This window comes from Catharus ustulatus, chromosome 3, assembly GCF_009819885.2.
Source record: "Catharus ustulatus isolate bCatUst1 chromosome 3, bCatUst1.pri.v2, whole genome shotgun sequence".
NCBI lineage: Eukaryota > Metazoa > Chordata > Aves > Passeriformes > Turdidae > Catharus > Catharus ustulatus.
Genome location: NC_046223.1, coordinates 82,443,076 through 82,469,372, shown reverse-complemented (window position 1 = coordinate 82,469,372; position 26,297 = coordinate 82,443,076). Strand labels below are relative to the sequence as shown.

Genomic DNA, 26,297 nt, shown 5'->3' with positions numbered 1-26,297 from the left:
CAACCCGACAGCAGCTGACAGCGGCGGGACAGCAGGGATTGGGACCTGCGAGGGCGCGGGACATTGCCGGGAGCTGGGAGAGCCCGGCGGACGGGTGGACAGCGAGGGAGCAGCGAGGGAGCAGCGAGGGAGCAGCGAGGGAGCAGCGAGGGAGCAGCGAGGGAGCGCCCAGCCGGGAGCGCTCCCGGCACACGCCCGGCGGGCGCGCAGCACCTGCGGCGGGCGGGCAGCCCGTGTCCGGCGGCGGGCGGGTCCCAGCCGGGGGCTGCCCGGGGCGGTGCGCAGCCTGTGCCGTGTCCCCGGAGGCTCTGCCGCTGCCCGCCCCCAGCCTCCTCCCCGGCGCAGCAGCCCCGCGCGGAGCGGAGGAGCGGGCGCAGCCCCCGCGGGATGGCGGGGCTGTGCCTGTGCCTGTGCCTGTGGCTGTGCGCGGCGGCGGCGGCGGAGCTGCGGCTCACCCTGCTGCACACCAACGACGTGCACGGGCGGGTGGAGGCGCAGGGCGCGGGCCCGCGGCGCTGCGCGGCCGGAGAGCCGGGATGCTTCGGCGGCGTGGCGCGGAGAGCGGCGCGGGTGGCGGCGGAGCGGGCCGCGCTCCGCAACGTGCTGCTGCTGGACGCCGGGGATCAGTACCAGGGCACCGTGTGGTTCTCCCGCTTCAAGGGCCGGGAGGCGGTCCGCTTCATGAACCTCCTGCGCTACGATGCCATGGTAAAGCGGGCCGGGGCACGGCGGGACGCGCGCTGGGGTCTGCCCTTCCCTCTCTGCCCTTGGGTGCTGGGTCTGTTCCTGCCTTTCCTCGCCCCGTGCCGGCTTTTCTCATTGCCGCCTCCTTCCGTGCGTAAAGTCGCATCAGAAAAGGCTGCAGGTAATGTTAAAATCGTGGCCAAAGGTAGCTGGGAGGCAGGCGAGGAGAAGGGAAGTGTTTTGCTGGGTGATGGTCTGCCGGCTGAATTAAGTCTTGAGCTGGCAGCCCCACGGACAGCCGGAACCCGGGCGATGACGGCAAGGCTGCACAGAGTGGTGCAATGGAGATCTTCTTGGCACATGCAGGGGCTGGAGGGCTCTGCCGGAGAGGGGTTGGCAAGCCTTGGAGATGAGCCCAGCAAAAGCCGGGTGAGGAGTCTGGTCTGCACCAGAGGAGTTCACTCTTCTTGAGGCTCGCAGCCTGTCCTGCTTCGGTCCTCGGGGAGGGGACAGGTGGCACACGCTGGCAGTGCTGTTTCAAAGGGTGCAGGTTTTCAGTTTCCATCAATCCCACCCGGGTTGTGTCAGTCCCGTCAGAGCTGTGGTCATGACAGGATATATAAGTGCACCAACAACCCAGAGACTACAACAACGCCTTAGTGAGAAGGTCTCTGAGACTGTGCTAATCGCGCACCTTTACTCTGCCTCTTTTGGTCGTGCAAGTGCTGAGAGGAAAGGCAGAATTTGTGCCTGAGATTGGGGGGTGTCACTCTATGTCCTTTCGTTTCAGGGCAGTGGCTTATTTTGTTTGCGTACAACTCCAGAAAGGAGAGAGATTAAAGTCATGTTTGAGCATGACTGCTGTTGTGAGAGTGACTGGATATTTATTCCATCCCAGCTGTCAGCTTGAGGTGAAAATCTTCTGGGCATATCACATTCTCTGTCTACATCTTTTTTGCTTTGTCTGGAAAGGACTGTGCTTTCCTTTCCAGGTAAAAATGGCTTCACCAATATTCCCTCTGCTTCAGGACAGCTGTGGAAGGGAAGGTCAGGCCAGAAGTGCATTTTCTCAGGCTAAGCACCAGACAGGCAGGTCTGTGAGGGACACTGTTCCCTGTTCGCATGCCCTAGTGAACAGTTTTCTAACTGTGGAACTAGCATTAACCAGGTCTTTCCTCCCAATGATGATGGAGAGAAGTGTGTGCATCCAGGACTCATCCTCACTGAGAGCTGGGGAGCACCTTGGGATTCCGCAGTGCAGAAATAGCTTGAGGTGGTTTTTCCCACCTTTCTTCATAAAGTTTTCTGCTGTTTGTCATTTTTCAGTCTTGTGCTTGCTGGTATAACTGGTTCATGGGCAACCTGTGAGCTTGTACAGTTCCTGATTATATCACAAGAAGAATTTTTTTTCAGGCAGTGTAGAAATACTGTTCTGTTTTAGAAACAAGTTATGTAGGAAGCACCTGGTTTTGGAGTTACCATGAGCTTTTTCATCAGAATAAACTTTAAAAATAAACCCACCCCAGAAGCAGATGTGAAATGCTTTAGGCAAAGTAGTCAACCACCTGTTCTCTGTGGAGGTGCTACTTATTATAATTTGAATAGCAGGTGAAGGATAGGTGCTGAACGTTCTGTAGCTTCTCAGTCTTTCTCTGCTACCAAGGAGCCTGAGGAACAGATGCCGAGTGCCGGGCAGTGCTGCAGCATCAGTTTCTATTCTTCTGTCTATGGACCATGCGGGGGGCCGTGCAGTGGGGATGGTGACTGGGTGGGGGCTCAGGGAGCAAGGTGAGAGCCACCCTGAGAAGGGTGAGTTAGTGTTTCTTTAAGCAAAATTTGGGATTTCACATCCCTGACAGAAGGGGTGGGGATTACTGAAATGTTTAGAATCCTACAGCACTAGGATTACAAACAGGATGAAGGAGAGAGTGTGAGTCATTGAAGTTGTTACAGGATGCGGGCAGGAGCCACACGAGGACTTAGGGCAGCCAGGAAGCATTAGAGGTTTTCTCCACAAATGGCAGAAAATTCCTTTTTTAAGTTTACCTTTTTCTCATTTATACCTATTATCACCTCCAGTCTGTTTTCTCCTGTTTCATCGACTTCCAAAAATATTCATGGCACCAGCCTTTGTTTTTGGCGTAATTAAGACTAAAATCCAATTTAAATTCCTCAAAGGCAGTAATTGGAGAGGTGATGGAAGTTTCCTAGCTTTACTTTTAAATTGCATCCTTCTGTTTAATTTGTATCTTGATTTTTGAAATAATTTTAGACTTGCTCCTTGTGAAAAGAAAAAAAAAAAAAAAAAAAAGGATTATATAATCACATGCTGTGTGCCTGAATATTTCTGTTTATTCCCCCTTGTGACTTACAATTACACTGGCCAACTGATTCAGATTTGGTGAAGGGATATTGCACAGGTGCAGTTAGGTAGAGTACAGGAACCCAAAATGATCCCCATTTTCCTCCTCAGAGGAGGAGTACCATCGAAGTAAAACTGTATCATTAGCATTCACTGATTTCTCATTAACAACTTTGTGACCACCCACACTACCGGGAAAGTTTTGATTAAAACTAATGTCCTAATAGACATGAAATAATCCAAATGCAAGACACAAAGCCAAGAGAAACAATCTTTCCTAACTGGTTGGTTGGGTTAGGGTTTTGGGTCTTTTTTCCCCCCAACAAGCTGGTGGCAGTTATGTCCCATTCAATTTCTTAATTCATTTGCAACCTTTTTCTGTTGGGGTTTGGTTGCGTATTTAGGAGTAGCAGAAGGCATGTGCACTACCCAAAAGGAAAGAGCTTTTTACTCTTCTGATACACTCTACCAGTCCATAGATATCTTTTCAGAACATCCAGACAATACCAAGATGAATGTATGATTTTTTTCCCTCTTTATTAGTATTTTTTTAACAGAAAATTAGATTGCAATTAGAATAGTTAGAAATTGAACATAGTTGGAGTGCCTTGTGCCTTCCCAAGTCAGGATTTTTTTAAAGATAGTTCTTGGTTCTTTTGGAAAAGTTGCTGCAGCAGCACACAAGCAATTTGTCTCCTTCCCAGGGGTGTGAGTCGTGTTCTCGCCACTGTCAGCAGGAGCAGCTGATTTCCAATGCAAGTTACTGCTGATATCCTGAAATTTCCACAGAGACATTGACTACCTGCCTGTGAGGATAAAAGGAGGTCTGCCCCAAGAGAAAGACACTGCCAACCAATTGATTGAAATGCTGAGCTCCCAAACCTGTGGTGGCTTTAAGGTCCTGCTTGGTTTGGAATTTTACCAGGGTTAATACACCCATTCGGAGAAAAAAAGCTGGGGCAAGCACAGCTGGGTGTGTGGGTTGTTTAAGTAGAACAGAAGGGTACTTAAGTCTTCTGAGATGATGGATACAGCTTTCCCCACTTAATCTCAGAATGCAATTAAGAGCACACTTCTGCCTGGAAGAGTCAGCCCATTGGCTTTGATACCTTTTAGGTGCTTTGCTCCAGCTGCAACCTGAAACCTCGTACAAATTTACTATGTACCAGGTTACGCAATTTTCTGTTTCTGTGGATGCATCTTTTCCTTGCCTAACACCTACATACTCTGCAAAGTCCTTGCGTGTGTTGTGCTTCTGCAAAATGCTGTCTATGGAGGTTTTGCTGATTTATCGCCAAACTTGCAAGCAAGGGCATGTGGCAACTTAGGCTGAGCATGAAAAAGTATTGATAGTGGATAGAAAATGATATTTTCTTGTTGCATGTTAAAGGACAGAAAAATGTTTGCCAAGTGAAATGTGTGTTTTAAAAACTCTAGTCCAAAGCTCTTAAAATGCACTTTTTATTTAAAGAAAATGTTAAATATCAATGGCAATATTTGTTTTCTTCAGTATTTAAACAACTTATTTTCCATACACAAAATATATGTTTTCCTTTGTGATTATTCACAAACAGATAGGTTTTGTATTTTGACTTTCACATCTGAATTCATGTAAGAGACCCTGAAAAACAAAAACCTACATCTAAAAAGAAAAAGAACCCAACTGCTTCTGTGTTCATAAGAAACAGGAATGTGTTGGTTTAGACAAGTTGGAGTTTTCTTTCATAGAATGGAGACTTTGTTTTCTTAAACATTCCTTGTATATAACTTATGAGACTATCTACACTGAATATTTGAGGTAGGGTCTCATATTTTCTTCTTGCTTTTTGCAGGCTTTGGGTAACCATGAATTTGATGAAGGTGTGAGTGGATTATTGGATCCTCTTCTTAAAAACGCAAATTTTACGGTCTTGAGTGCAAATATTAAAGGGAAAACTCCATTAGGAAATGAAATGATGAAATATGTTCATCCTTTTAAAATAGTTCGTTTTGACACAGAATCAGTTGGAATTGTTGGCTACACAACAAAGGAAACTTCTTTTCTTTCACAGCCAGGTATGTTTTCTTTAGTATGTAAGTTTATGTCTTTTGTTATTTGCCTACATTTTTAAATCCAAAGGTGAATGTTTTCAGCTGAAAAATGGAAAGTCTGCTGTTTTATCAGTATTTACTTGCATTACTCAACTTTGCCTGATTTTTAGCCTTAGAGTCTTGCTAACATTAAAACCCTCTCTCATACCAACCTGGACCATATCTAAGAATATCAGAAAGTCAACGAGATTGCAGGAGAGCTCAGGGTCCATTGGGATTTTTGTTCTTGCTTGGGTCTCTAAAGTTATATTCCATTATATTTCATTGTTATTCATCCATTTAAACAAAAGCTAGAACAGGAATACAACTTATCTCTAGTGTGAAGTGTGACATTTCTCTGTGTTGTAATTTTGTTCATGGATGCCTCCATGCCCAAAAACAAGGAGAGGTTCATACTTGTTTTTGAAGCAAAAGTTGCCCAAGATGTTTTTAGCCTCTCAAAATATTTGCAGAAATTAGACTACAGAAGGAACACACATTCAGCTTTTACCACAATTGCTTCATTCATGAGTAAAATTAGAATTGATGAGGAAAAAGGCTTCTCAATTTCTGCCTATTTTTTCCAGCGTTTCAGGGGGTTTGGTTTGATGAGGGTTTTGTTTGGGTTTGGTTTTTTTAGTAAAATAAAATGGTCTAATGGAATGAGAAACACATTTATATCAACTGTAGGAGATATGAGTCACTGCCTACTCAGAGTTCAGCCAACATGTAACAAAAACAGAGTTTCTTCCCTCGGTCTTGCAGTCAGGGATGCTCTAAGCACTGGCTTAAAACACTTTCACATTGGAAGGGGACTTCATTGAAAGGGACATTCATTCTTTCTATTGCCTAGTAATACAGACATAGTGCATTGTATTCCTGGCAAAAGGAATATTCAATACTTTGAGGAAGTGTTAGAATATAAAACTATTCCTTCTGTGTTTTTTAATTCCAATGCTGCATGTTTAACCTGTCAAGAAATGGGCATCTGAGGTCTGAATAGATTTATTGATCTCACCTCTATTTTTCAGTAACGTGGTTTTGGATTCCTGTCTTTTTTCCCCCCAACAAAAAAAATTGATCTGTATTTTGTGTAGGCAACAGAATTTTACCTGTGCCTGAGGGCATGAGGGTACATATCATCAGAATGTCATACTAAGTTTGGGTAATGGCAGCCAATATTGTTCTCCATTATGGATTAATAAAATCTGCTGCTACTCTTCTTCCAAACACCTGTGTTGGGGCAGTGAGATCATCAAAGTAACTTTCTTGCAAATAAATACATTAGGTGAAAATCCAGATCATGCTAGAATGATTCCATTAAGCATTTGAATACATTTCCAATGACATTTAGACATCATATCCAGTGCCTCAGTATGCAGAGACATTGTAAGAGACCAGAGCTAGATAAAAAAGCAGTGTTAAAAGGGAAGTCTTGTCAGCTCCATAGATGGAGCTGAAGTATCCCTAAGGAAGTATATCCCACAGTGTAAATGAGCAAAAAGTAGAGAAATTCTAACAGCAACATTTATAGCGATCAGATTTTTTACAGTTTTCTTCTTTGCCTTCTCAGTGTGTGGAGGAATATTTAGAAGCTTTAGAATATTTAGGATACATGAATATAACTCAGTGACTACACATTGCCCATGACCTAGCAATCCCTCAGACTGGTAAATTCATGGCAGACATGGGTCAGTGGCTAAATAATTATGAACCTAGTTCCTTATATTCAATTATTAAGGGACCTTGCAAATTTTAAATTCAGCACCTTGCTTATCTTTACACATTTCTTCCAGATGATTCCATTTTCTCTGCCTCTGTGTGCTTTGGCATGCTCTACACTCTTAGGGCACTCTCAAGGCAAACAGGAAGCTTGAAAATGCTGAAATGTGAATTCCTACATTTCTGCCTTCTGTGGAAGTATTTCTATTGTTAAATCTCAGTAACTTCCACCCAGCTATGAAATTACAACTTGTACTTTTCATAGTCTGCTTAAAAAAGGTTATCAAAAGACTTGAACAGAGTATAAAGTCCTTAAATCTCAGTGCTTCCATTGGGAGGGACCAGCTGATCTCTGCTGAAGGTACTGTTAATGTCACTGTTTGGAAACCATAGAGATGGGGAACACATCTATAGATTACAGCCAACTGGCAGTTTTTCTGGAGTTCTCTGTTTTGCCATGTACAGCTATCTCAGCTGAGTGCCCAGCAGGTTTTTCCATGTCCTGAAAGAGTTGCTCATAACTTGGCACACAGACACAGCTATCTGTGTATTTACTTTGAACTGGTAATCACAAAGCCATCTTTCTACTATTTGATGGTTCCAGCCCACCTGCTTTAGTTCTGCAATGTTGTTTGATCCACTGTATTTTTGTATAAGATGCAAACTCTGTAACCCTACAGGCAGCAAAATATTTACTAAAACTATCAACTTGGCAGAGTTTTCTAAAATTGAATCTTAAATTGCAATTATTCCACTTTATTCTGGCTATCTTGCATAGTATTTTTAACAGGCAGACAGCTCTTTTTCCTTGTTCAGTTGTAGCAGTTTGGCTGTTTTTTCTGAAACTCTACCTCATCTAAAAAGAGAAGATGCCACATCAGGTTAATACCGTGAAAGAGAAGTGAAATATTGACATGGGCAATAAGTTAGTCATTTTGATTCAGATTGTTTTGAAAAATGCCCAGATGAGTGCTAAGCAGTATCTCACTTTTGGCCTGGTTTCTTAGGGAATTGAACACTGTGTAATTGCTTACAGTCCCCCACTGTCTAACTTTCAATCTTGCTGGCCCGTTTCGTCTCAACTACATCAAATACTCAGATGACCATAATGCAAAGCTGTGTGCAATGCCATGGGGAAGGGGTGAAAGAAATCCCTGCAGCCCCAAGCAGAATTCCCTTTCTGAGGGCAAGGCAGGCAACAGGAGATCAGTGGGTGGGTGGATTGGCAGTGGGACAGCCCACCCGAGTTCTGGCGCCTGCCTGTCCTGACATAACAGTCCTGGGATAGGGATGGGCTTACCTGCATGGGATGGGCCTTGCTTTTTCCTTCATGGAAGTGGGTTGGTTTGTTTTCATACCTTTGCTCCACAACTGCCTGAAAGAGGGGTGTAGCAAGATGGGGAGCAAAAGGACCTGTCCTTCTCCTAAGTAACAAGTGACAGGTCAAGAGGAAGTACCTTCAAAGCTTTGCCAGGGGAGGTTTACACTGAATTTTTGGAAAAAATTATTCTTGGAAAGGGTTATTGAGCACTGGAACAGATTGCCCAGGGAAGTTCTGGAGTCACCAGGTTCTGGAGGTGTAGATGTGGCACTTAGGGACACAGTTTAGTGATGGACTTGGCAGTGCTGGGTTAATGGTTGAACTCTGTGATCTTAGAGGCATTCTCCAGCCTAAACGACTCTATGATTCTGTGGTTGAAAACTAATAATGACGTGTTTTCAATGTATGGTGCATTTGTAGGCTGTGGTGGCATAGAGGGATAACAGAGCTGGTGCTGATGGGGAGAGTTTGGTTGTCATGGACCACCTGGCTACTGGCCATGGGAGAAGTTAGCCCGCAGGCACCTGCACACTGTCACAGCTCCTCAGTGGCTTGTTCCTGCTCTTTGTTTCAAGAACTCAGCTCTCTTTGCAGAACTGGTCCCTACACCATTGGGGTGCAGCTGGTCCATGGTGGTGAGAGGAGTATGTGAGGAGCCTGTGCTCAGGGATCAATTCTTGCACTTCCCTTTCTGCCAGCAGCTCTGCATCAGCCCCAGCTGCTGCAAAATGCAAGGGTGTGCAAAGAGGGGCTGAAGCCAGTGCCTTCCTTCAGCCTGGAGAAGGCTAAGAGGGAACCAAGTGCAGTCTTCCACTGGTCTAAGAGGATTTATAGGGAAGACAGGGACAGACAATTCCCAGAGGGGAAGAGAAAGGATGAGAAATAACAGGCACAAGCAGTAACAAAGGAAATTATGGTGGGAGTTAAGAAAAAATTTGTCATGGTAAGCATGGTTAAGCCATTAAACAGGTTGCCCAGAGAGACTGGAATTTCAGCCAGCTCAGACTAGACCCTGAGCATCCTCATTTGGCTTTCAGATGCTGCTTTGAGTGGGTTTTGGACTACGTGGCTCCTGGAGGTCTCTTCCAAGCTCAATTAACTTCCGACTCTTTGATTCTAAGAAGAGGTCCACAGGAAGAAAGTGTGGGGATGCACTGCACAATTCACTCTGCAATGTGCAGTACAGAGATTCCCTCTGGCACTAACAGAACTATTGAATGGGTGTGGTGCTGAACCAATTTATGTAACCCTCTTTTATCTCTTCCATTGTAGCAGCTTCCTCCTCATTTCCTGAAACATTTTGCAGTGGATTGTGAATTCGTTTCACTCCTCCCTTTGTTATGAAATAACGTAAATCTTTTTATTTAAAAGGCATATTTAAAAATTATTTGATTGCAGAACTCTGCAGGAAGGAGAGGAATTAGGTAGAGGAGGAATTGATAGAATTGGTTGTCTTCACCAGAAAGTCAAAGTTTATAGTTAGTTGAATCTGTCCATAAACTCTACTCTTTAAACTTTGTCGGAGAAATTATCCTCTTACATAGGAAGTCCTTTTGTGCGACCCAAATCACTGTGCATGGGATAAAAACGCTTGTTTTTCTAGTGTTCATGTAACTGCTTGTCACGTTAGAGTAATTTCAGCAGGCACAGGAAATTTGCAGTTTCTAAAGGCTGTCAGTTTCCCAGCATCTTTGTCCAGAAAAGGTTTGTGCTTTCCAGACTTTTGGTTCCTTGTGCTGTTGCTTCAGGATGGTATCTCAGATGTGTGCTGTGCTGTATTAATATTACTGAGAGTGGCTCACATTAGGTCAGATAATTTGTGTAAAAAGGCAGTTCAGGGTTTAATTGGGGACTTTGAAGAAGCTGCTGCTTAAAGCCTTGGGGGAGGGGGGATAAAGGAAAGGACAAGATGAGCATGCAGTTAAAAGGGAGATTTAACTTGGGAGAAGATAGATAATCTCAAAGAAATATAGTTGGGGAACCTTTGTAATGGAATACAAGTGTCTCTAGGCAAACCTTGACACATTTAGTTTCTTTTGGCTAGTTAAATAATAAAAGCCATTCAATTTTTGATCCTACTGTTGATGTCACTGAAATTTTTAATGGAGTAATAACTTCTTTTAGTCTAGGCAAGTATATACAGCTTGTTGCAGAAATGGTATATTAGTCTAAGCACACAGGTGCTCCTGAGAAACTGAAGAACATCAGCTCAGATCAAGAGCTTGAACCAGCTAAAGATATTTGAAAGTCACTGCTATTCAAAGTCCTTTTAATTATACAAACTAATATCTGATGTCAACTACTTTATTTTTAACTAGCAATTAAGGTACTTTGTAGGTAAATTATTTTCTTTCCTTTTTTAAGGGGATGATGTAACCTTTGAAGATGAAATTGAGGCATTGCAACTGCAAGTGAATAAGCTTACTGCTATGGGAGTGAACAAAATAATTGCACTAGGACATTCTGGTTTTACCGTGGACCAAAATATTGCCCGAAAAGTGAAAGGAGTGGATGTTGTGATTGGAGGACATACAAACACATTTCTCTACACAGGTATTTTGCTTCTTACTGAAATGTTACTTCTAAAGCTAAGCTGAAACTGTTTGTCCTTAAACTCCAAGAGCTTTCACCAGTATAGTTTACTGCTGGCTGCACTCAGCCAAGTTCATGGCTGGTACATGTCCATAACTTCCATGGAAGAAACCATCTTAAAACAGCCTCTACACACCAAGTACCACAACTCACTGAGAGGTTCCATAATGCTGCGGATTTCAAGGTGACCTACACAAAGTGGGGAAGAGGAACAAAGGTAGTAATACTGGTAAATTACTGCTAAACATACTGTACTTCTTCCAAGCTCACACCTATAAAAGAGTAAATTAGTTGTGTACTTTTAAACATGAAAACCAGAAAAATCAATCATAGAAGACTTCAAAACTGCTACTGCTGATTTTCTGTGTAATCTGATTCTCTATTCATTAGTCTCCATTTAGCCTGCCATTAAAATACTTTCCCCAAGTTTCATCTGTTTATTTCAATTGCTTAATCTCTGACTTTATTCTTCTTTTCTCTAGAGGCAGACATCATTCCAGAGATAAACACTGCTGATCTGGTTTCTTCTGCAGTAGTAATACTTTAGGCAACACCTACCATCAGCAGTTTCCCCAATGCTATTACCTTCCTCAGCGTAAGGGCACGAGTAAAAGAGAGGCTGTTTTGTTGTTCTGTTTGATTGAAATTTTTAAAGTTTTTTAAATTTAGCAGAAACTGTAATGACTAGTTGAGACTATAATGGGAACATTCTGTAATTTTCAGAAAAATTTCCCATGTGCCCTAGTCACAGGGATAACATTTTGTACCCTACCCTAGGAATATGACCAGTTTGCACAGGTTTGCACAGTTCATCATCCTCTCCTCTCCTCTCCGACCCTCTCCTCTCCGACCCTCTCCGACCCTCTCCGACCCTCTCCGACCCTCTCCTCTCCTCCTCCCTATTCATCTCCTCTCTGTTTCTCATGCCTTTTTTGTTTTATCTGGAATCTCACCCTTTGTTATCTCACTTGTTATAAAGAAACAATGGCATGCCACAGTTATACATTGAGCAGATCACAATATCTCTTGAATTTGGCCTCAGGGAATAACTTTGATGACTAATGTGGTGGTACAAAGCATTTACACACCTACCTACAAGTCAGAGCTCATTAATGCTTTGCATAGGGGTGCAGCACAGAAGTAGCCAAACTGGAACAGGATGGACCATCCCAATACCGTGTGTCTAATAGTGACCAAGGGGGTGGTTGTGGGGACTGGATGAGCCTGTGGAGACACTTTACTCGATCTGCCCATATTTCCCACCAGTTTGTAGCTCAGGGACTCCCCAGGCCCACAGTGGTATCTTGATATTTACTGACTCATCTCCTCTTGACTGCCTTCAACTTCCACAACAGCCCATAGCAGGGCATTCCAACACTGACCTGCACAGCCCACAGAGACCTTGGTCTTGTCTTGGGGTGAGCCTGCAATTTCATTGAATTATTTTTGAGATGGGAAAAACAAGGATGGATTCTGCATTCAAAGTGTGCAGTCATTGTGGATTTACACAATGAAATCCATATTTCCTTGCACAATCTTATTGGCCAATGCCTGCTGAGAGTTTGTGCCTGATAGTAGTCAGCAGCCAAAATACCTTTTTGGGTGTGATCCAACAATTTGGAGTCAGGATGTGAAGTGCTGCAGGAGCTGAGACATCTGAATTCATATCCTGTCTAGATCTGCAGGAGTTTGCAAGCACACCTCTAGTCATCCCGGAGAGTACCCTGCAGTCGGACCTGACTGCGTCAAGCTGTTCCACCCCTCCCTGTTTGAAGCTGTGCGAGATTGACAAGGCCAGAGAGAACACATTGCAGGAGACTCTGCAGCCTTCAGGTTAAAGATCTCAGCTGGGAATGAGTTCTGGTCCCTTTTCCAAGGGCTCTACTATTTTGATAAAAATATCTTATTTTTATTAATACTGGCAAGGTGAGAAAAGTAGAGAAAAAATGTCTGGAGGAGATACATCAGAACTATCTATTTATTTAGGCAAAATACAAGAATGTGGTCTGAGCATATAATTTTTATCCCAAGATGTGAAGCACATGCTCACCCATACAGGATCATCATGAGTGCATTTGTGAACCATGCCCTGCTGAGTCAAAGCCATCAGTCAACATTCCCAGAGAAACTGCCACATCTGTGGAGGTGATTTCACTGCAGAGTAAAATATCTGATTTTCATGTCTTTCTGCATGTCTCAATGCATGTATTAAGCTAACAAGCTCTCATTTAAATCAAGAGGTGTAATCAATAACTGTCAGCAGAATCTGGGAGAATGCTTCAGCTCAGTCTAAGTGGAAATATATGAGCTGTTCAGCCTGTTCTGTCATGGAGGTTTAGAGACATACTGCCCATGAAGACATCTCCACAGAGAAATCTTAGTGTAAGGGTTTCATCTTTGACTAGTCCAACCTGTCTAAAATATTTGCCAATCTCCAGTTTATCCACAGTAAGGCAAATATTGTCCTGACTTGTTCAGGTGTGCATTTGGTTTGTAGAATTGATTCAAACAGCAGTGGTAGTTTTGGGTTAGAGCAGTTTAATTCCTGGTTTTCATCAGAACTGATGTTCTTAAAATGTAGTGTATTGGCTAAAACAGGGTAAGAAATAGGAAAGTGTTACATGTTCTTCAGTCACCCAGTATGAGCTTGTGCATTTGTAATGAAACAGCATCTCATGCCTTGACTGAGCATGACTTCTAGTGCTGTGCTCTTTGGAGTAAAATGCACTGAATAGTCTTTGCATTTCAGAAGGAACACATCTATCTTACAAGGGAAAGATGTCACAGTGCTAATTAATCCTGCAAGGAAGTATCAACATCAGAAAGTATTTTGTTAGAAAGCAAGAAATGAGTAAGACTCTGGACAAGCTATACACTTGTGTATACAAGCTATACACAGCTGCTATAAACTGAAATAATGCCTAGAAAGAGTAAAATTATCTTTCTAATGCTCTGTTCATTTGAGGACTAAAGAAGGACAAGAAGTCAAAACTGATTCCTTTTCCAGTTCAGAAAACCCCAAAGCCACTTCTGCATGCATAAATCCTGAGGAGTTCTCATTAGCTACAGGATTTCTTAAATTCTTCCCCAGATAAATGAATAGTTAAACGGCACTCCAAGAAACCAACTCTGTTGGCCTGGTTGAAAGTAGAAAAGCTAGTTCTGTGGTAAGTTTGGTTCAGTTTGCAGTTTGTTGCAGCTCTTCTCCCTGGAGAAATAGGAGGGATTAGAGAGGAATATGAATTGTATTGGAGCGCTAGAAGGATATTTATCATGCTGCTTATCCTAGGATTTAATATTACATAAACAACTGTAAATGGAAGGAAACAAGTTGTTCTCTGAGCTCGCCAACACATGGATGGGAAATGCCATTGGGACAGGAGTAAGGAGCAGGCTCTGAGGGAGCTCTGTCACGCAGGACATGATGGCTCTTGGAGCTACCCAGCCTTGGTCTGACAGTGGGGCAGGAATAATGACAGGAATAACAGCAGGGAGAGATACTACTCAGATAATGTTGTCACTACTCAGATAACATGAAGGACACACAGAGAAGGCTGATACCCTTGAGGTGAGAGTTGTGCCGTGCAGTTCCAGTTCTCTGCCACTTTCTACCCCGTGTGGTTTCTAAATCCTATGTAGCCTATGCCAATTGAGTTATCTCTTTTTTTCTGTCAGTGCCTTGCCTTGATCTGTTTCCAAGTCCTACCTCTAGTCACCTTTAAGACTTTGCAGGTTGATAGGAGTTTTAAATCCATGACCACACAATTTTAATGCTAATGAGGTTTGTTTTTGCAGAGGGTTTGCAATATGTCTGAAATTTTGGAGGCTGTTTGATATAGTGAAAAAAAATCAGCTGGCCCTATGTACAAATTCACAAAACTGTTTGTAGGTATTCTATCTGCTTACTAACAGTAAAAACGCATTAGACTTTTTCAAATCAAAAAGTCTGATGTATGTTTTACTAAGCTTCTTATTTTCTATCTGATGTAGAATAATGTATGAAGGCTCAACAATAAACTTTTCATCCAGTGGCTGGTATGTTTGCATTACTGAGGGGTTTAGATTGCAATAATTGGAATGAAAAGTTGCTTTGTTACTGTTGTGATGTGATGTCATGCTGGAGCGTACTGTCATAACTTAAAAAACACTGTGGTTGTTGAGCTCGTGTCCTGAAAACAACACTGTGTCTTATGAGATAACTGAACAGTCAAATGGGAGCTCGTTGTCCAACACAGTCATGGCTGTTTCTATCCTGTCTGGGTTTTCAAAGCCTGAGAAACATTTGGAATGTCACTGTGGTAACTCCTTGAAGGTCACGTGAGCTGAAGACCCACTTTTGATGCTTGTTCTGCGCAGGCACCCCACCCTCTACTGAACGGCCAGCTGGCCCCTATCCATTCATGGTTGACTCGGATGATGGGAGGAAGGTGCCAGTAGTACAAGCTTATGCTTATGGAAAATATCTTGGTTACTTAAATGTTACATTTGACAACAAAGGAAATGTAGTTGAAGCTGTTGGAAACCCCATTCTGCTGGACAGCAGTATTCCTGAAGGTACGTGGACTAGGCATTGGAGTTTGCCTGCAGCATTCTGCTACAATTCAGGTTATATACATGTTAAATACAATGTCTGAATAAGAATTCAGCTTTCTTTCTGAGCTTGCTGTTCTATTCTGTGTAGGGTTCAGCCTGTGTCACAGTTGAATATGCATGCATTCAGTGGTTTTATCTATTTGAAATCCCTGAAAGTCCTTTTGTAAGAATTCAGGTGATACAATACCTTGCCACTTTGTAGAACCTGTTTTAGCTAGTCCTGTAACTGTGATTTAAAAGATTATGAGTACTAATTTACAGTTTTGCCAGAGGCTGGTTTCTTCAGAATAGAGTTTAGAGCAATGTAGGAAAGTGGAAATGTTCCAGAAAAAACTTGCAGTACCCTGCCAACTACTCTGCTAACGTGCAAATATAATATACAAACCCATGAGTTCTTGTATGCAGTGCTAAATGTGTTCAGCATTTTAACTCCGAAACATTTAAAGAAGTGAGAGGAGGAGAGTGTCTCTGTCACTTTTTGTTTGTTACTCTGTCTGAGCTCTGTTAACTGGGTTTGGTTTTTTTTTTATCAACTCTGTAATTACCCAGGTCTGGTTTTCTAATCTCTGTTTCTTCTCCAGTGTTTGCTGTATGAAGTTGTGAGCTTTTATCAGACTTTCTAGGTTCTGCCTGAGTATTTGTAAAACAAATCCTTTAAAAATTATTTTTTCATAGATTTTTACTGTGTTATTCTCAGTGACCTATTAATGTAGTGAGGTGATGAAATGAAACTTTACATTCTGCCTCTGGAGTCAGTAGAACTAAAAATCCAGGTACATTGGTGGTATAATTTTATAAATGTTGTTCTTGCTGACAGGTGTGAGCAAATTGATTAAAACTAGTAGCTGATATAAAATAGTTCTAACATCTGTCTGCATATACAAGTATCTTTGGTTTTTTTCTGAAATAATTAAATTTTCACACCTGAGAGACAGATGTGCATAGATAATTCATTTCTATAAAGGGTTTATTCCTTGACATTGATATTTGAGCTATTTTTCCTTTTAGCATAACATTAAAGGGAGGAAATTACAAACAGAAAAAAAAAAAAAGTCAAAGACCGGTCTCACTTGCATTTTAAAAATTCTCTCACCTGTCAATGTAGGTACTACAAACTCTATCAGTCAGAGGTTAGAACAGGACAAAAGGTTAGAACAGAACTGGGCAAAAGTAGAGATGAGGTAACCTTCCTATGGCACACACTGGCTTACTCACTTGATTGTCCTATCCTGCCTTCTCCCCTTACAAACTGTTTTTGAAGTGAATGTAGTTGCCATGTTGCTTGAGAAGCTTTTAGGATAAGTGTAACCTTTTAGAATCATGAACATCTTTTTCTCATCCTAAGGTTTGCATTCACTGAAGTGTTATTAATATGAGATATGTATGATGCTTATTTTACACTTTTATGTTACTTTACAGATGAGCACATTAAGGAAGAAGTGGAAAAATGGAGAGAAAACCTGAGGAATTATTCTGAAGAGATTGGAAAAACTAGTGTTTACCTGAATGGTACAAGCCAAGCATGCCGTTTCCAAGAATGTAACATGGGAAATTTGCTTTGTGATGCTGTGGTAAGGTGTTTTCACCACTACAGCTGGCAATTCCATCTAAGGGTTACTCCAGAGCTATCCAGATCCAAACTGTCAGCACATGGGCTCTGTGCCTGCTTTTCAGCAGTGCAATATCCAATGTGACCCTTGAAAGACCTGGCAGAAGTGAGGCTATAAGGAATGCTGCTGTAGAGAGTAAGCAGCAGTTTATTCTTTGTGCATAGCCCATAGAGAACAGCTTTTTCACAGATGGCTTTGAGGCTGCACTTTGAAGGGACATGGCAGTCTGATCTAAGAGTCCAGCAAGGAGGAGAGCTCAGCTCCCCTGCCCCTCTCCTGCTGCTGCCCCCTGCTCACAGCACTCACTGGGCTTTGCTGCCACTTCAGTGCACTGGCACAGAAAATAAATCTGGGTTGTTTTTCTGTCAAACTACTGACAAGAATTGTCCCCCTGAAGAGCATAAAAGGTGCAAGCTGAAGCAAGGAGCGGGTGGGAAAGGCCATGCACCCAGCTGGGTACAGAACACCCCAGCCCAGAAGGAGCCACCAGCTCCTGCTGGGTTCTGACAGGCACTACTGGGCTTTAACAGTCACATAACTCCAGAAAAGTCTTTTTACAAGAAGTCACTTCCAGTTTTCAAACCTCCTGAGTCTGACAGTTTTACTGCCCTGCAGCAGCACCATTTCATTTAAGTGTTTCAGGGAAAACCATTCACTAATGTGACAGTTTCCAGAAAATTAACTTTCCCATAAAGGGAAAGAGACAGTTAATAATTATGACTTTTCACTTAGATATCCATGGTATTGCTCTTATTGTAGTCCTTAAAATAATTCTCTAGTTCATGAGCTAATTTTCACATCAGATTAATGTTTGGGAATTCTGCATACAGTTCTCCTATCTCCTAGAACTGCAGTGTCTTGCTATTTTTTTTTTCCTGCTAGACTTTTTAATATCTTTATTTGAAAAAATGTGAACAAATGCTTTGGCACTTTTTAAGCTTAAAGAAAGTAACCCTGTAATCTTTCAGAACTTTGTAGATTTTCTTGCTTTACATTTTTTCTTAAGAGGTTCAAATTCTATTTTAGTTCAATCAATGTCTCTACACAACCACCTGCAATCATCAGTAGACACCTAGATTTCTCTGAACATTGCCTTACCAGTTCTATACTTGCTTTCCTGTCTGATGACATGTGGTCAGAGGTGTAAAGGTAAAAAATAAACCTGCCTGTTCCATGAGCTTTAGTGTTTAGAGTTGTACTGAGAAATGGAGAGATTGAGAATTGCATAAGACTGACTGACTGTTTGTGCTGGGTCAAAACAGAGGTCCATTTAGTTCAGTGATGTGTTTCAACCAGTAGCCCAAAATCTCAGAATAAAAGGTTTACTAGATGGCAATTTAAAAAGGGCTTTAAAGGGACTCAGATCTGAGAAGACTGTGAAATTGATAACAGCACTGTGTGAGCTCCTCTTTCAAGCTGCCTCTGCTCAGGGCTGGGAAGTTGCAATCCTTTGATTATGAGTTACAAACCCAAGCATGGATCTGGCCTCAGGGCATAACTTTGATGACTAAGCTGGAGGCACAAAGCATTTGCACAGCTGCAAGTCAGAGGTCACAAACACTTCACACAGGGGTGCAGCAGAGATGTGACCCACCTGGAACAGATGACAGGATCATTCATCCCGAAGTTTTGTCTCCAAGAACGATGGAGTGGGGATGGTAGGGGACGAGCATACTCCTGGACAAGCCTGTGGAGCTGCTGTACTCAGAGCTGCCTAGGTGTCCCACCAGTCTGCAGCTCAGGCATTCCCCAAGGCAGAAGTGGTCTCTTGATATTTACTGGCTCAAGTGGAACATGCAGGGAGGGCAAGAAACAGGGAGAGAGGGAGAAGGGGAGGGAGACAGTGGAGATTAGCTCCTGCAGAGTGGCTCCACTGCCTTTTGCCAGCCTCCAGCTTTCCAGCAGCTGGTGGCAGGGCATTCCTTCATGGATCTGCACAACCTGCAGAGCCCTTGATCCTGTCAGTGTGTAGCCTGCTGCTCCCCACTACCTGCATAACTACTGGAGGTCAAGTGGTCCTTGCTCTGGAACACTTGTTCCCCATCCACCATCACACCACCCATGATTTTATAGCCTTCTTGAATATTTCCTTCCATTATCTCTTTACCAGGACAGACAGTCCAAGTTTCCTCCTTCATTCTACATTCAGAAGGTTTTCTGTGTCTTTGACCATCCTCATCACCTCTCTCTGAATCTTTTGGGGTTTTTATCATTCTTGAAATGAGAAAAGACACAAATTCCTGCCTAGCTTCCAAATGCCCTTCTTCATTTTATAGGCTTCTGTCATGTGCTTCCTGTACTTCTCTCTGTGAGTCTGAAGAGCTATGACCATAGTCATTCCTGTATGGAAACCAGTCCATCCTTTCTATTATGTTAGGTCATTTCAGCCTTTTCCCATTCCACTCAGTTATTTCTGAGGATTAACACTGGAGGCTTATCATCCTTATGAAATTGAGTAAATACCTGGTCTCCATTTTCTTTACTACTAAGGATGTCAGAAGCAAATATTATCCTGTCCTTGCATTTTGTCAGAGCCTCACCACTGAACTGCTGTGGACACATTGCTGTGCAGAGTAGACTTTCTGAGCTAGTATGTCTGTTTCCTGTTCTTCCACTGTTCTACATCTTTCTAGTTACCCAAGACCATTCCAAATATTAAAAACCAACCCCAGAGAAGCTAAAAAACCCCTAATTGCCCACAAAATTATTAATTTATGCCTTCCCTAAGAGATTTTATTGAACATCAGTATTTAAGGTCTTCACTTCTCAGGTCCCCAAATACGCTTAAATCATTTGTCTTTATCACAGTCATTAAAATCAGAAATCACTTTTCTTTTTATCAGCTGGCCTGCCTTGGCTATTCCATAGACACACGGACTAGGGCAGAGCCTGAGAGTTCATTACAGTAAAAGTCAAATAATTTTCATGTTAAGAATTCAAAAAAGCAAAATACTTTTTTGGGTTATAACTAAGTACTTTACAATGGGGTTGAACATAGCGGAAAAAAAACCCAAAAAAACCCCAAAAACCCCAACAACAAACAAATAAACCAAAAAAACCCCAAAAACAACCAAAACAAAAACCCACACCAAAAAAACCCACCCTTCTGTCTCTTTTCAATCTCAGATTGTATTTGGTGTAAATTTCCAGAGCCTATAGTAAGTGAGGATAAATGTTTAAATATTTTCTTTTGTTAGCTTTATGAGAATGTCAGGAGTCCAAATACAAAGACGTGGAACCATGTTTCAATGTGCATCCTGAATGGAGGTGCGATACGGTCACCCATTGATGAGCAGAGCACTAATGGTATGTAAAATTACCAGCTGAATGAGAACTTTATCAGAAAGAAGAAATCAAGTTATACCAGACTGAACACTTTTAGGTGTGGGCTTGTTTTGATGGGGTTTGCACAGTGTTTAGAAGTAATTTCAAACTTTCTCAAATGGTTGTCCATTATTTGAGCACAACTGCACTCAGGCTGACATTGACAGAAGTCTCCAGCATTGTCTGTACACAATGCTTTTTATCATTTCCCTCTCTCCTTGCTGCCTTGGAACAAAGAAAGGTCTCCTGCTGTACAGGGTCATCTGGTATGGTCGCTGTGAGCCTTCTGTAGAGTAAGTAAATTCTGGGTTTTTCTGAATGCTAAGGTTTTAGTTTTTATTTTCCTGATACCAGATAAATGCAGCCTGAAAACAAACAGTTTTCTCAGTTTAACTAAGTCTTTCTGTAGGACTATGTGAGTAAATCTTAAGCAGCTGGGAAAAGTGCCTGATGTAGTATGAATAGCTGTATTTCTTCATCTTAGGCTGCTGGTTTGTCATGTCTCTAGTAGCTCTGTTCTAATACCAGTACATGCAATTACATCAAACTCTGATTTATTGGTCTTAATACCTGCTGGACAATAAAAGATGCAGATTCTTTGAGACAATGTATGTGATTCTCACTCCTACCAGCCCTCATTTTCTTAAACTGTATTTGCCATGTTCCTTGTCAAAAACTCGATGTTAAACAATCCTAAAATAATTCTGTAAACAACAGCAAAAAGAAAAAAACCCAAACAAACCAAAACCCAACAACAACCAAATTAAAACCCAAACCAAGAAGTGAACAAAGTCTTTTTCTCCCAGGTAGCATTACTGTGGAAGATTTGCTGTCCGTTTTGCCATTTGGAGGCCGTTTTGATACAGTGACATTAAAAGGCTCCACACTGAAAGAAGCTTTTGAGCACAGTGTGAGGAGATACGGACAAGGAAGTGGAGAGCTGCTGCAGGTTGGAGGTATATTTTCTTCTTTCCTCTTCTCAGTTTTCCAAAACAGCCATCTCTCCTGTTGTCCTTATTACATATGGAAGGTTTTTTTAAAGAATGGAATGTCAGGCTGGCCATACATCCTGGCCCTGTGCCTTGCACATGCCAGCCAGCAGATGCTGTTTATTCCCTGTATGTTTAATTGAGCCACTGCAGCACACAGGCCACCGCTATTCCCTTCAGCACAGACAGTGTTCCCAAGCTCCTGAGCCCATAATGGCATCAGTTTAACACTGCAATTAACTAGAGGAAAATATAATTTAGTATAGCTGTAGTACAGCTATAGTGTAGCTACAACAAACTCCAGTTTTTAGTTCTTAACTGGCTGCCTACCTGAAACGCCAGATTGGAGAGCTGTGCTGAATTTCAGTTCATCAAAATAATGTTGTGCAATTCTCTAATGATTGATGACAGTTTTAGAGTTTGTCCAACTGGGCTATGGAATTGCTCCAGGAATTTCTAAATATTTTATGGATGAGCAGTTAGTATCAAAAAATTCTACTGATATATTTAATTGCAGCTGCCTATATGTTTATCCAGACGTGTATTAGGCTACAGTTATGTTTATTCCTGGTCTGTCTCTGTGATTTAGTGCAGATTTAATTGTTTAGTTAGCAGAAGAGCTGAACTTCAAGGGCAGGGGCTGATGTATTCTCTTCTTTGCCTCTCATCCTATGTAACCTGAAGAGGTGACCCCTCACATGCCAGAGACACAACCCATGTCTCACACTCTGACCAGTAAGTTCCCATGTTCTTAGGTACCTTAGGTAAAACAGGAACAAGCTCTGCTTGCTGCCTCTTCACAGAAAAAGAAAACCAGTAGCTCTGTAAAGGGCTCAGGATGGAAGATCCAGAGCAGGAAGAGTGCCAGGGTTGGAAGAGCCTCAGTGCTTTGAACGACCTTTAGTGGCTTCCTCATCTGCAGATTCTTGGCAGTGCTGTTCTGGGGGCCTGGCTCTCCCCTGGCCTTGAACAAGGAAGGCTCACAATGAGAAATGTTGCTTCTCCTGCAGAGAGGAGACACTGCAGAATACAGCCCTGGCCTGGCTTTCCTTTTTCAGGACAGTGCCTATTATCCAGAATAGCTACCAAGTTAGACTTGCTGCCTGGCCTTAAAAAAAGTCATTTCAGCCAGCAGGCCAGAGAAATGAGAAAGCATGTGACTACAGAAATAAGGGAAGGTATTTTTATCTTGCAGTTTTCCAATCCCATGACTTGTAATTTCCTTTTGTGGAGTAGTGATGAGAACACACATCAGATAAGTAAATGAGGTGGGACAGTGCTTCAGCAATTCTTATTTGCCTAGAATGTCGCATAGAAGTTGAGGAAGTGTGCAAAGAACACAGGGCATGAACTGGTGTAATTCAGAACGATACAACTCTTAGTCACAGAAAGCAACGTGCACTGCGCTAAGTGGCATTCCAATGTGTATTTTTGTAGGCATCCACGTGGTCTATGATCTCTCCAGAGCCCCAGGAAGCAGAGTTGTTAGCTTAGAAGTGCTTTGCACAGCCTGCCGAGTCCCAGCCTATGTCCCACTCCAGATGGATAAAATATATAATGTGACTCTGCCATCCTATATGTTATTTGGAGGAGATGGCTACAGTATGCTGAAAGACAAAAATCTGGGATACAGTAAAGGTAAGGGGGATACAGTCCAGGTAAGTATGGGCACTAGCAGGGTACCACATGAACAATTCCCAAAAATAAAAAGATCTTTCTACAGTACAAACCTCTTTTTGCCTTTACTCAATGATTAAATTTGCTTCTACTCTGACAGCTCTGGGTTGCTAGATTTGGTTGTAGGCAGCAACTCCATTCTTTTTCAGTTAAAACCACAAAAGTTTCAAAGAGAAACATCTTTATCAATTCAGCAGTGCTCAGAGAGCAGTTTGGAGGTTTTGGTAAACCAGAAAAGCAGCAAAGAACACAGAGAGTACATCTTACACTGCCTTGCACTTTTGCTCAATACTGAACAATGCCTCAAAAAGAAAGGTGCTATTTTCTATAGACCTTAAAATTTACTGTACAGAAGTATTTGGAAAGACATCATCATCACCTCTACGGTTAAACGACATGCAGCTCAGGCAAACAACAGAGGGTGAGATGAGAGATGCCATCCTACTCTAAGGGAAATTGCCTGCCCAGCCAAAAACAGGGACCCCAGGAGCTCTGCAAGCAGGAGAAGGCAGGGTGCCACAGACACCACACCACAGAAGAGAGGTGTTTTATAATGCTGGCTTAAGGTCCTCTAAAGTTGCATGCAAACTGTTAGAAAGTCTGTGTTTGCACAATTGTCCATCTTTTAGGATGAAGGGAAACTTGAAAAAAAATTTGAAATTAAAATCCATTATTTCTGAGAACAAAAAAAGGGGTGTAGTGCTGTACTTAAAAAAAACAACTTGTAGGAGCCCATCTACATTTTTGCAGGACTTGAATTTTGTATGCTCTGCTTGTGCATGGTGAAAGCATGCTTTTACCTCAAAAATTTTCCTTCTGGACCCTTCTTAAAAGCCAATTTTTTGTTTCTACAGGTGTGTAAATTTAAAATTGATTCTCTCAGGTAGAACTGATATTTTAAATCAAGGTCAATGAAACTTGATTTAAAACATCAGTCCTACCTGTAAGACGGAGAAAAATCATTAGGAATAGTGAAAGGGTTCAACCTGTAAGGTTCTGGTAAAGTCTTTCAGTACAACAGAAGGGTAAAACTGTAATTATTCTTAAGATGGAGGGTTATACTTTGTAAGAGCTTGGATCAGAAGGGACTCATTGCATGGTTGGCAGCAGTGACTGAAAAGGGTCTCCCACTGTAGAAAATCCACATAATACCTTGTGTGCACACAAGCAGTGCACAGACTGAAACTTCTCCTTAAAAAAGTAAATTTGAAAAAGCATAAGCAATAGCTTTGCCAGGTCTACAGCCTTACATCCCAAACAGGTGGGAGACAATCTCAATCCACCTGACTGGAAAATACCATTGTAACAAATTCAAACCAAAACAAGCCAGACAAAACTAAAAAAAAATTTGGTTTTTTTTGTAAAATACAAACAATTACCATTTTTGCTACCAAAAATTGTGGTTACAAACCATCACAGGCGATGTGTGCCTATTCAGAATGGCAAACCATAGAAAACAATTTGATTCTTGAGCTAAAACTGAAACTTAGGCAAGTTCTTACATTTTGGTTAAGAGGTTGGCAGATGCAGAGAACAGTTTTGTGTTTGTTTCTGTAGGTGAACCTGACATTGAGGTTGTTTCCCGCTACCTCCAGAGGATGAAGAGAGTTTACCCAGCAGTTGAAGGTCGAATAAAATTTTCTTCTGGAAGTCTTACTGAAGCAAGTCTCACCCTGATCTCTGTATTGCTCATGGTAACATTCTTGCACACTTGATTTTTTGTTTGGAGGAATACATGAGGAGAGGTGACACTGATGAAGCTATAAGAGACCTGTTCTCTTCTGTCACACCTTACAATGAATGAGCAGTGAGGTTGCTGCATGTCAGCAGTGAGCAGCCCCCTGCATTGTCTTTAACCTGGTGCTGCCACTGGAGCTCTGTGTGCAGGGCAAAGGGGCAGAATCCACGACTTGTCTTGGTCAGAATCAGCAGGTACCCAAAATTGAGGTCTAAAAAACAATGTTCCAGTGACTACTTACTGCTCAATCATATAACAAGGACAGACTGAAATGGGGTATTATAAATGGTCAAATTCTTATAGCTGCTTTAGACACCAAGTTAAGATCCTGATTCCAGATGTAAACAAGCTTCTAGAAATTGATTTATTATAGATGTATACCCCTTTCTTTGATCTCCACTCAGGGTTAAGGTATTCAATCTAATATTTCTATTTTGCTTCCAGTCATATTTATCATACCTACATGAATGCCCAAAAGAGGTGGATTAAACTCTGTGCCATTAAAACCATGAAGTCTATTTAATATGCAATTTTAAAAAATGTTTTACTTCTGACAAAGAAACATCACACCTATATTTCCCATTAATAAAGGATGCAATGAAAGCTTGACTTGATTTTGATCAATTTTAACAAATTGAGTATTCTTCACTGTTAAATATGACCAGTTGGGGGACTGTATCTAGAGTGAGAACACAATCTGTGACTGTATTTCATATAAATATATTCAATTTTATAACTCTTCCAAAGAACAAAGCACAGGACTGGTGCCTGTTACTCTGTATTAGCAACATTCCAAGAAAATGTCAGATACAGGCATTGACTCCTGCAGTACTTTTGGCATCTTTGGAAATAGTCAGTTAATGGGGCTTTTTACAGCATAACCTGCCTTTATGAGAACTGTAATTATACCTCTTCTGGGAAGGTTGTGTTTAAAAAATTACTTGTAAGAGACAGGCTAATGAGTATGAAATCAGATTAAATGCTAAATGTACATTGCTGATGCTTTATCAAGAAATGATTGCTTATAAATGAGGACAAAAAAATTATTATTTTTCTAAGATTATGTACTGAGAATTTTGACACCAATGTGTTTGGGTGGTATAATGCTGTTTGAAATTGATTGTAAGTGTTTTGAATAAACCTGCTATGTTTTCCTGGAAAGCTCACTACACTCTTCAACACTGAAGCTACTTGCCTCTTCCATTCACTGCACCTGTAGATTCCAAGTTAAAAGTGCATTAAGATAAACATTCAGTATGCTGAAATTTAAAGACCTCCATTCATTTCCACATCCATTCAAGAGCTGTGCCTGAAAGGCTCTGGACTACACAGCTGCATTAGGTAAAGGGTGTACAACACGGAAATAAATGACAACTGACCTCAACACACCACAAGTTATGGCCTGGCATTAATGATTTGTCACTACTACTCCCTAAACTGTTAATTTATAGAATGATCTTCCTTCATCAACACCAAACCAGTAACAGAGAGGGCACTGATGGGCAGAGCTGTACCTGCACACCAATTCTGAGAGTTGCAACAACTGCTTTGGCAGAGCCAGAAAGGAGAGAAATAACATTTTTATCTTTGACAAACAGAAGGGAGAGGTTTGCAA

General features: G+C 41.8%; 1 protein-coding gene across 1 annotated transcript; it reads left to right on the top strand.

Moving 5' to 3' along the window:
- The first annotated feature begins 372 nt into the window (after nt 1-372).
- NT5E (5'-nucleotidase ecto) lies at nt 373-25,848 on the top strand. The gene is made up of 9 exons (XM_033055631.2): nt 373-708; nt 4,879-5,101; nt 10,524-10,712; nt 15,108-15,305; nt 16,764-16,915; nt 20,152-20,260; nt 21,085-21,234; nt 22,705-22,905; nt 24,502-25,848. Exons 1-9 carry the CDS (start codon nt 388-390, stop codon nt 24,657-24,659), a joined length of 1,701 nt encoding a protein of 566 aa, XP_032911522.1. The 5' UTR covers nt 373-387; the 3' UTR covers nt 24,660-25,848.
- Nucleotides 25,849-26,297: the final 449 nt, after the last annotated feature.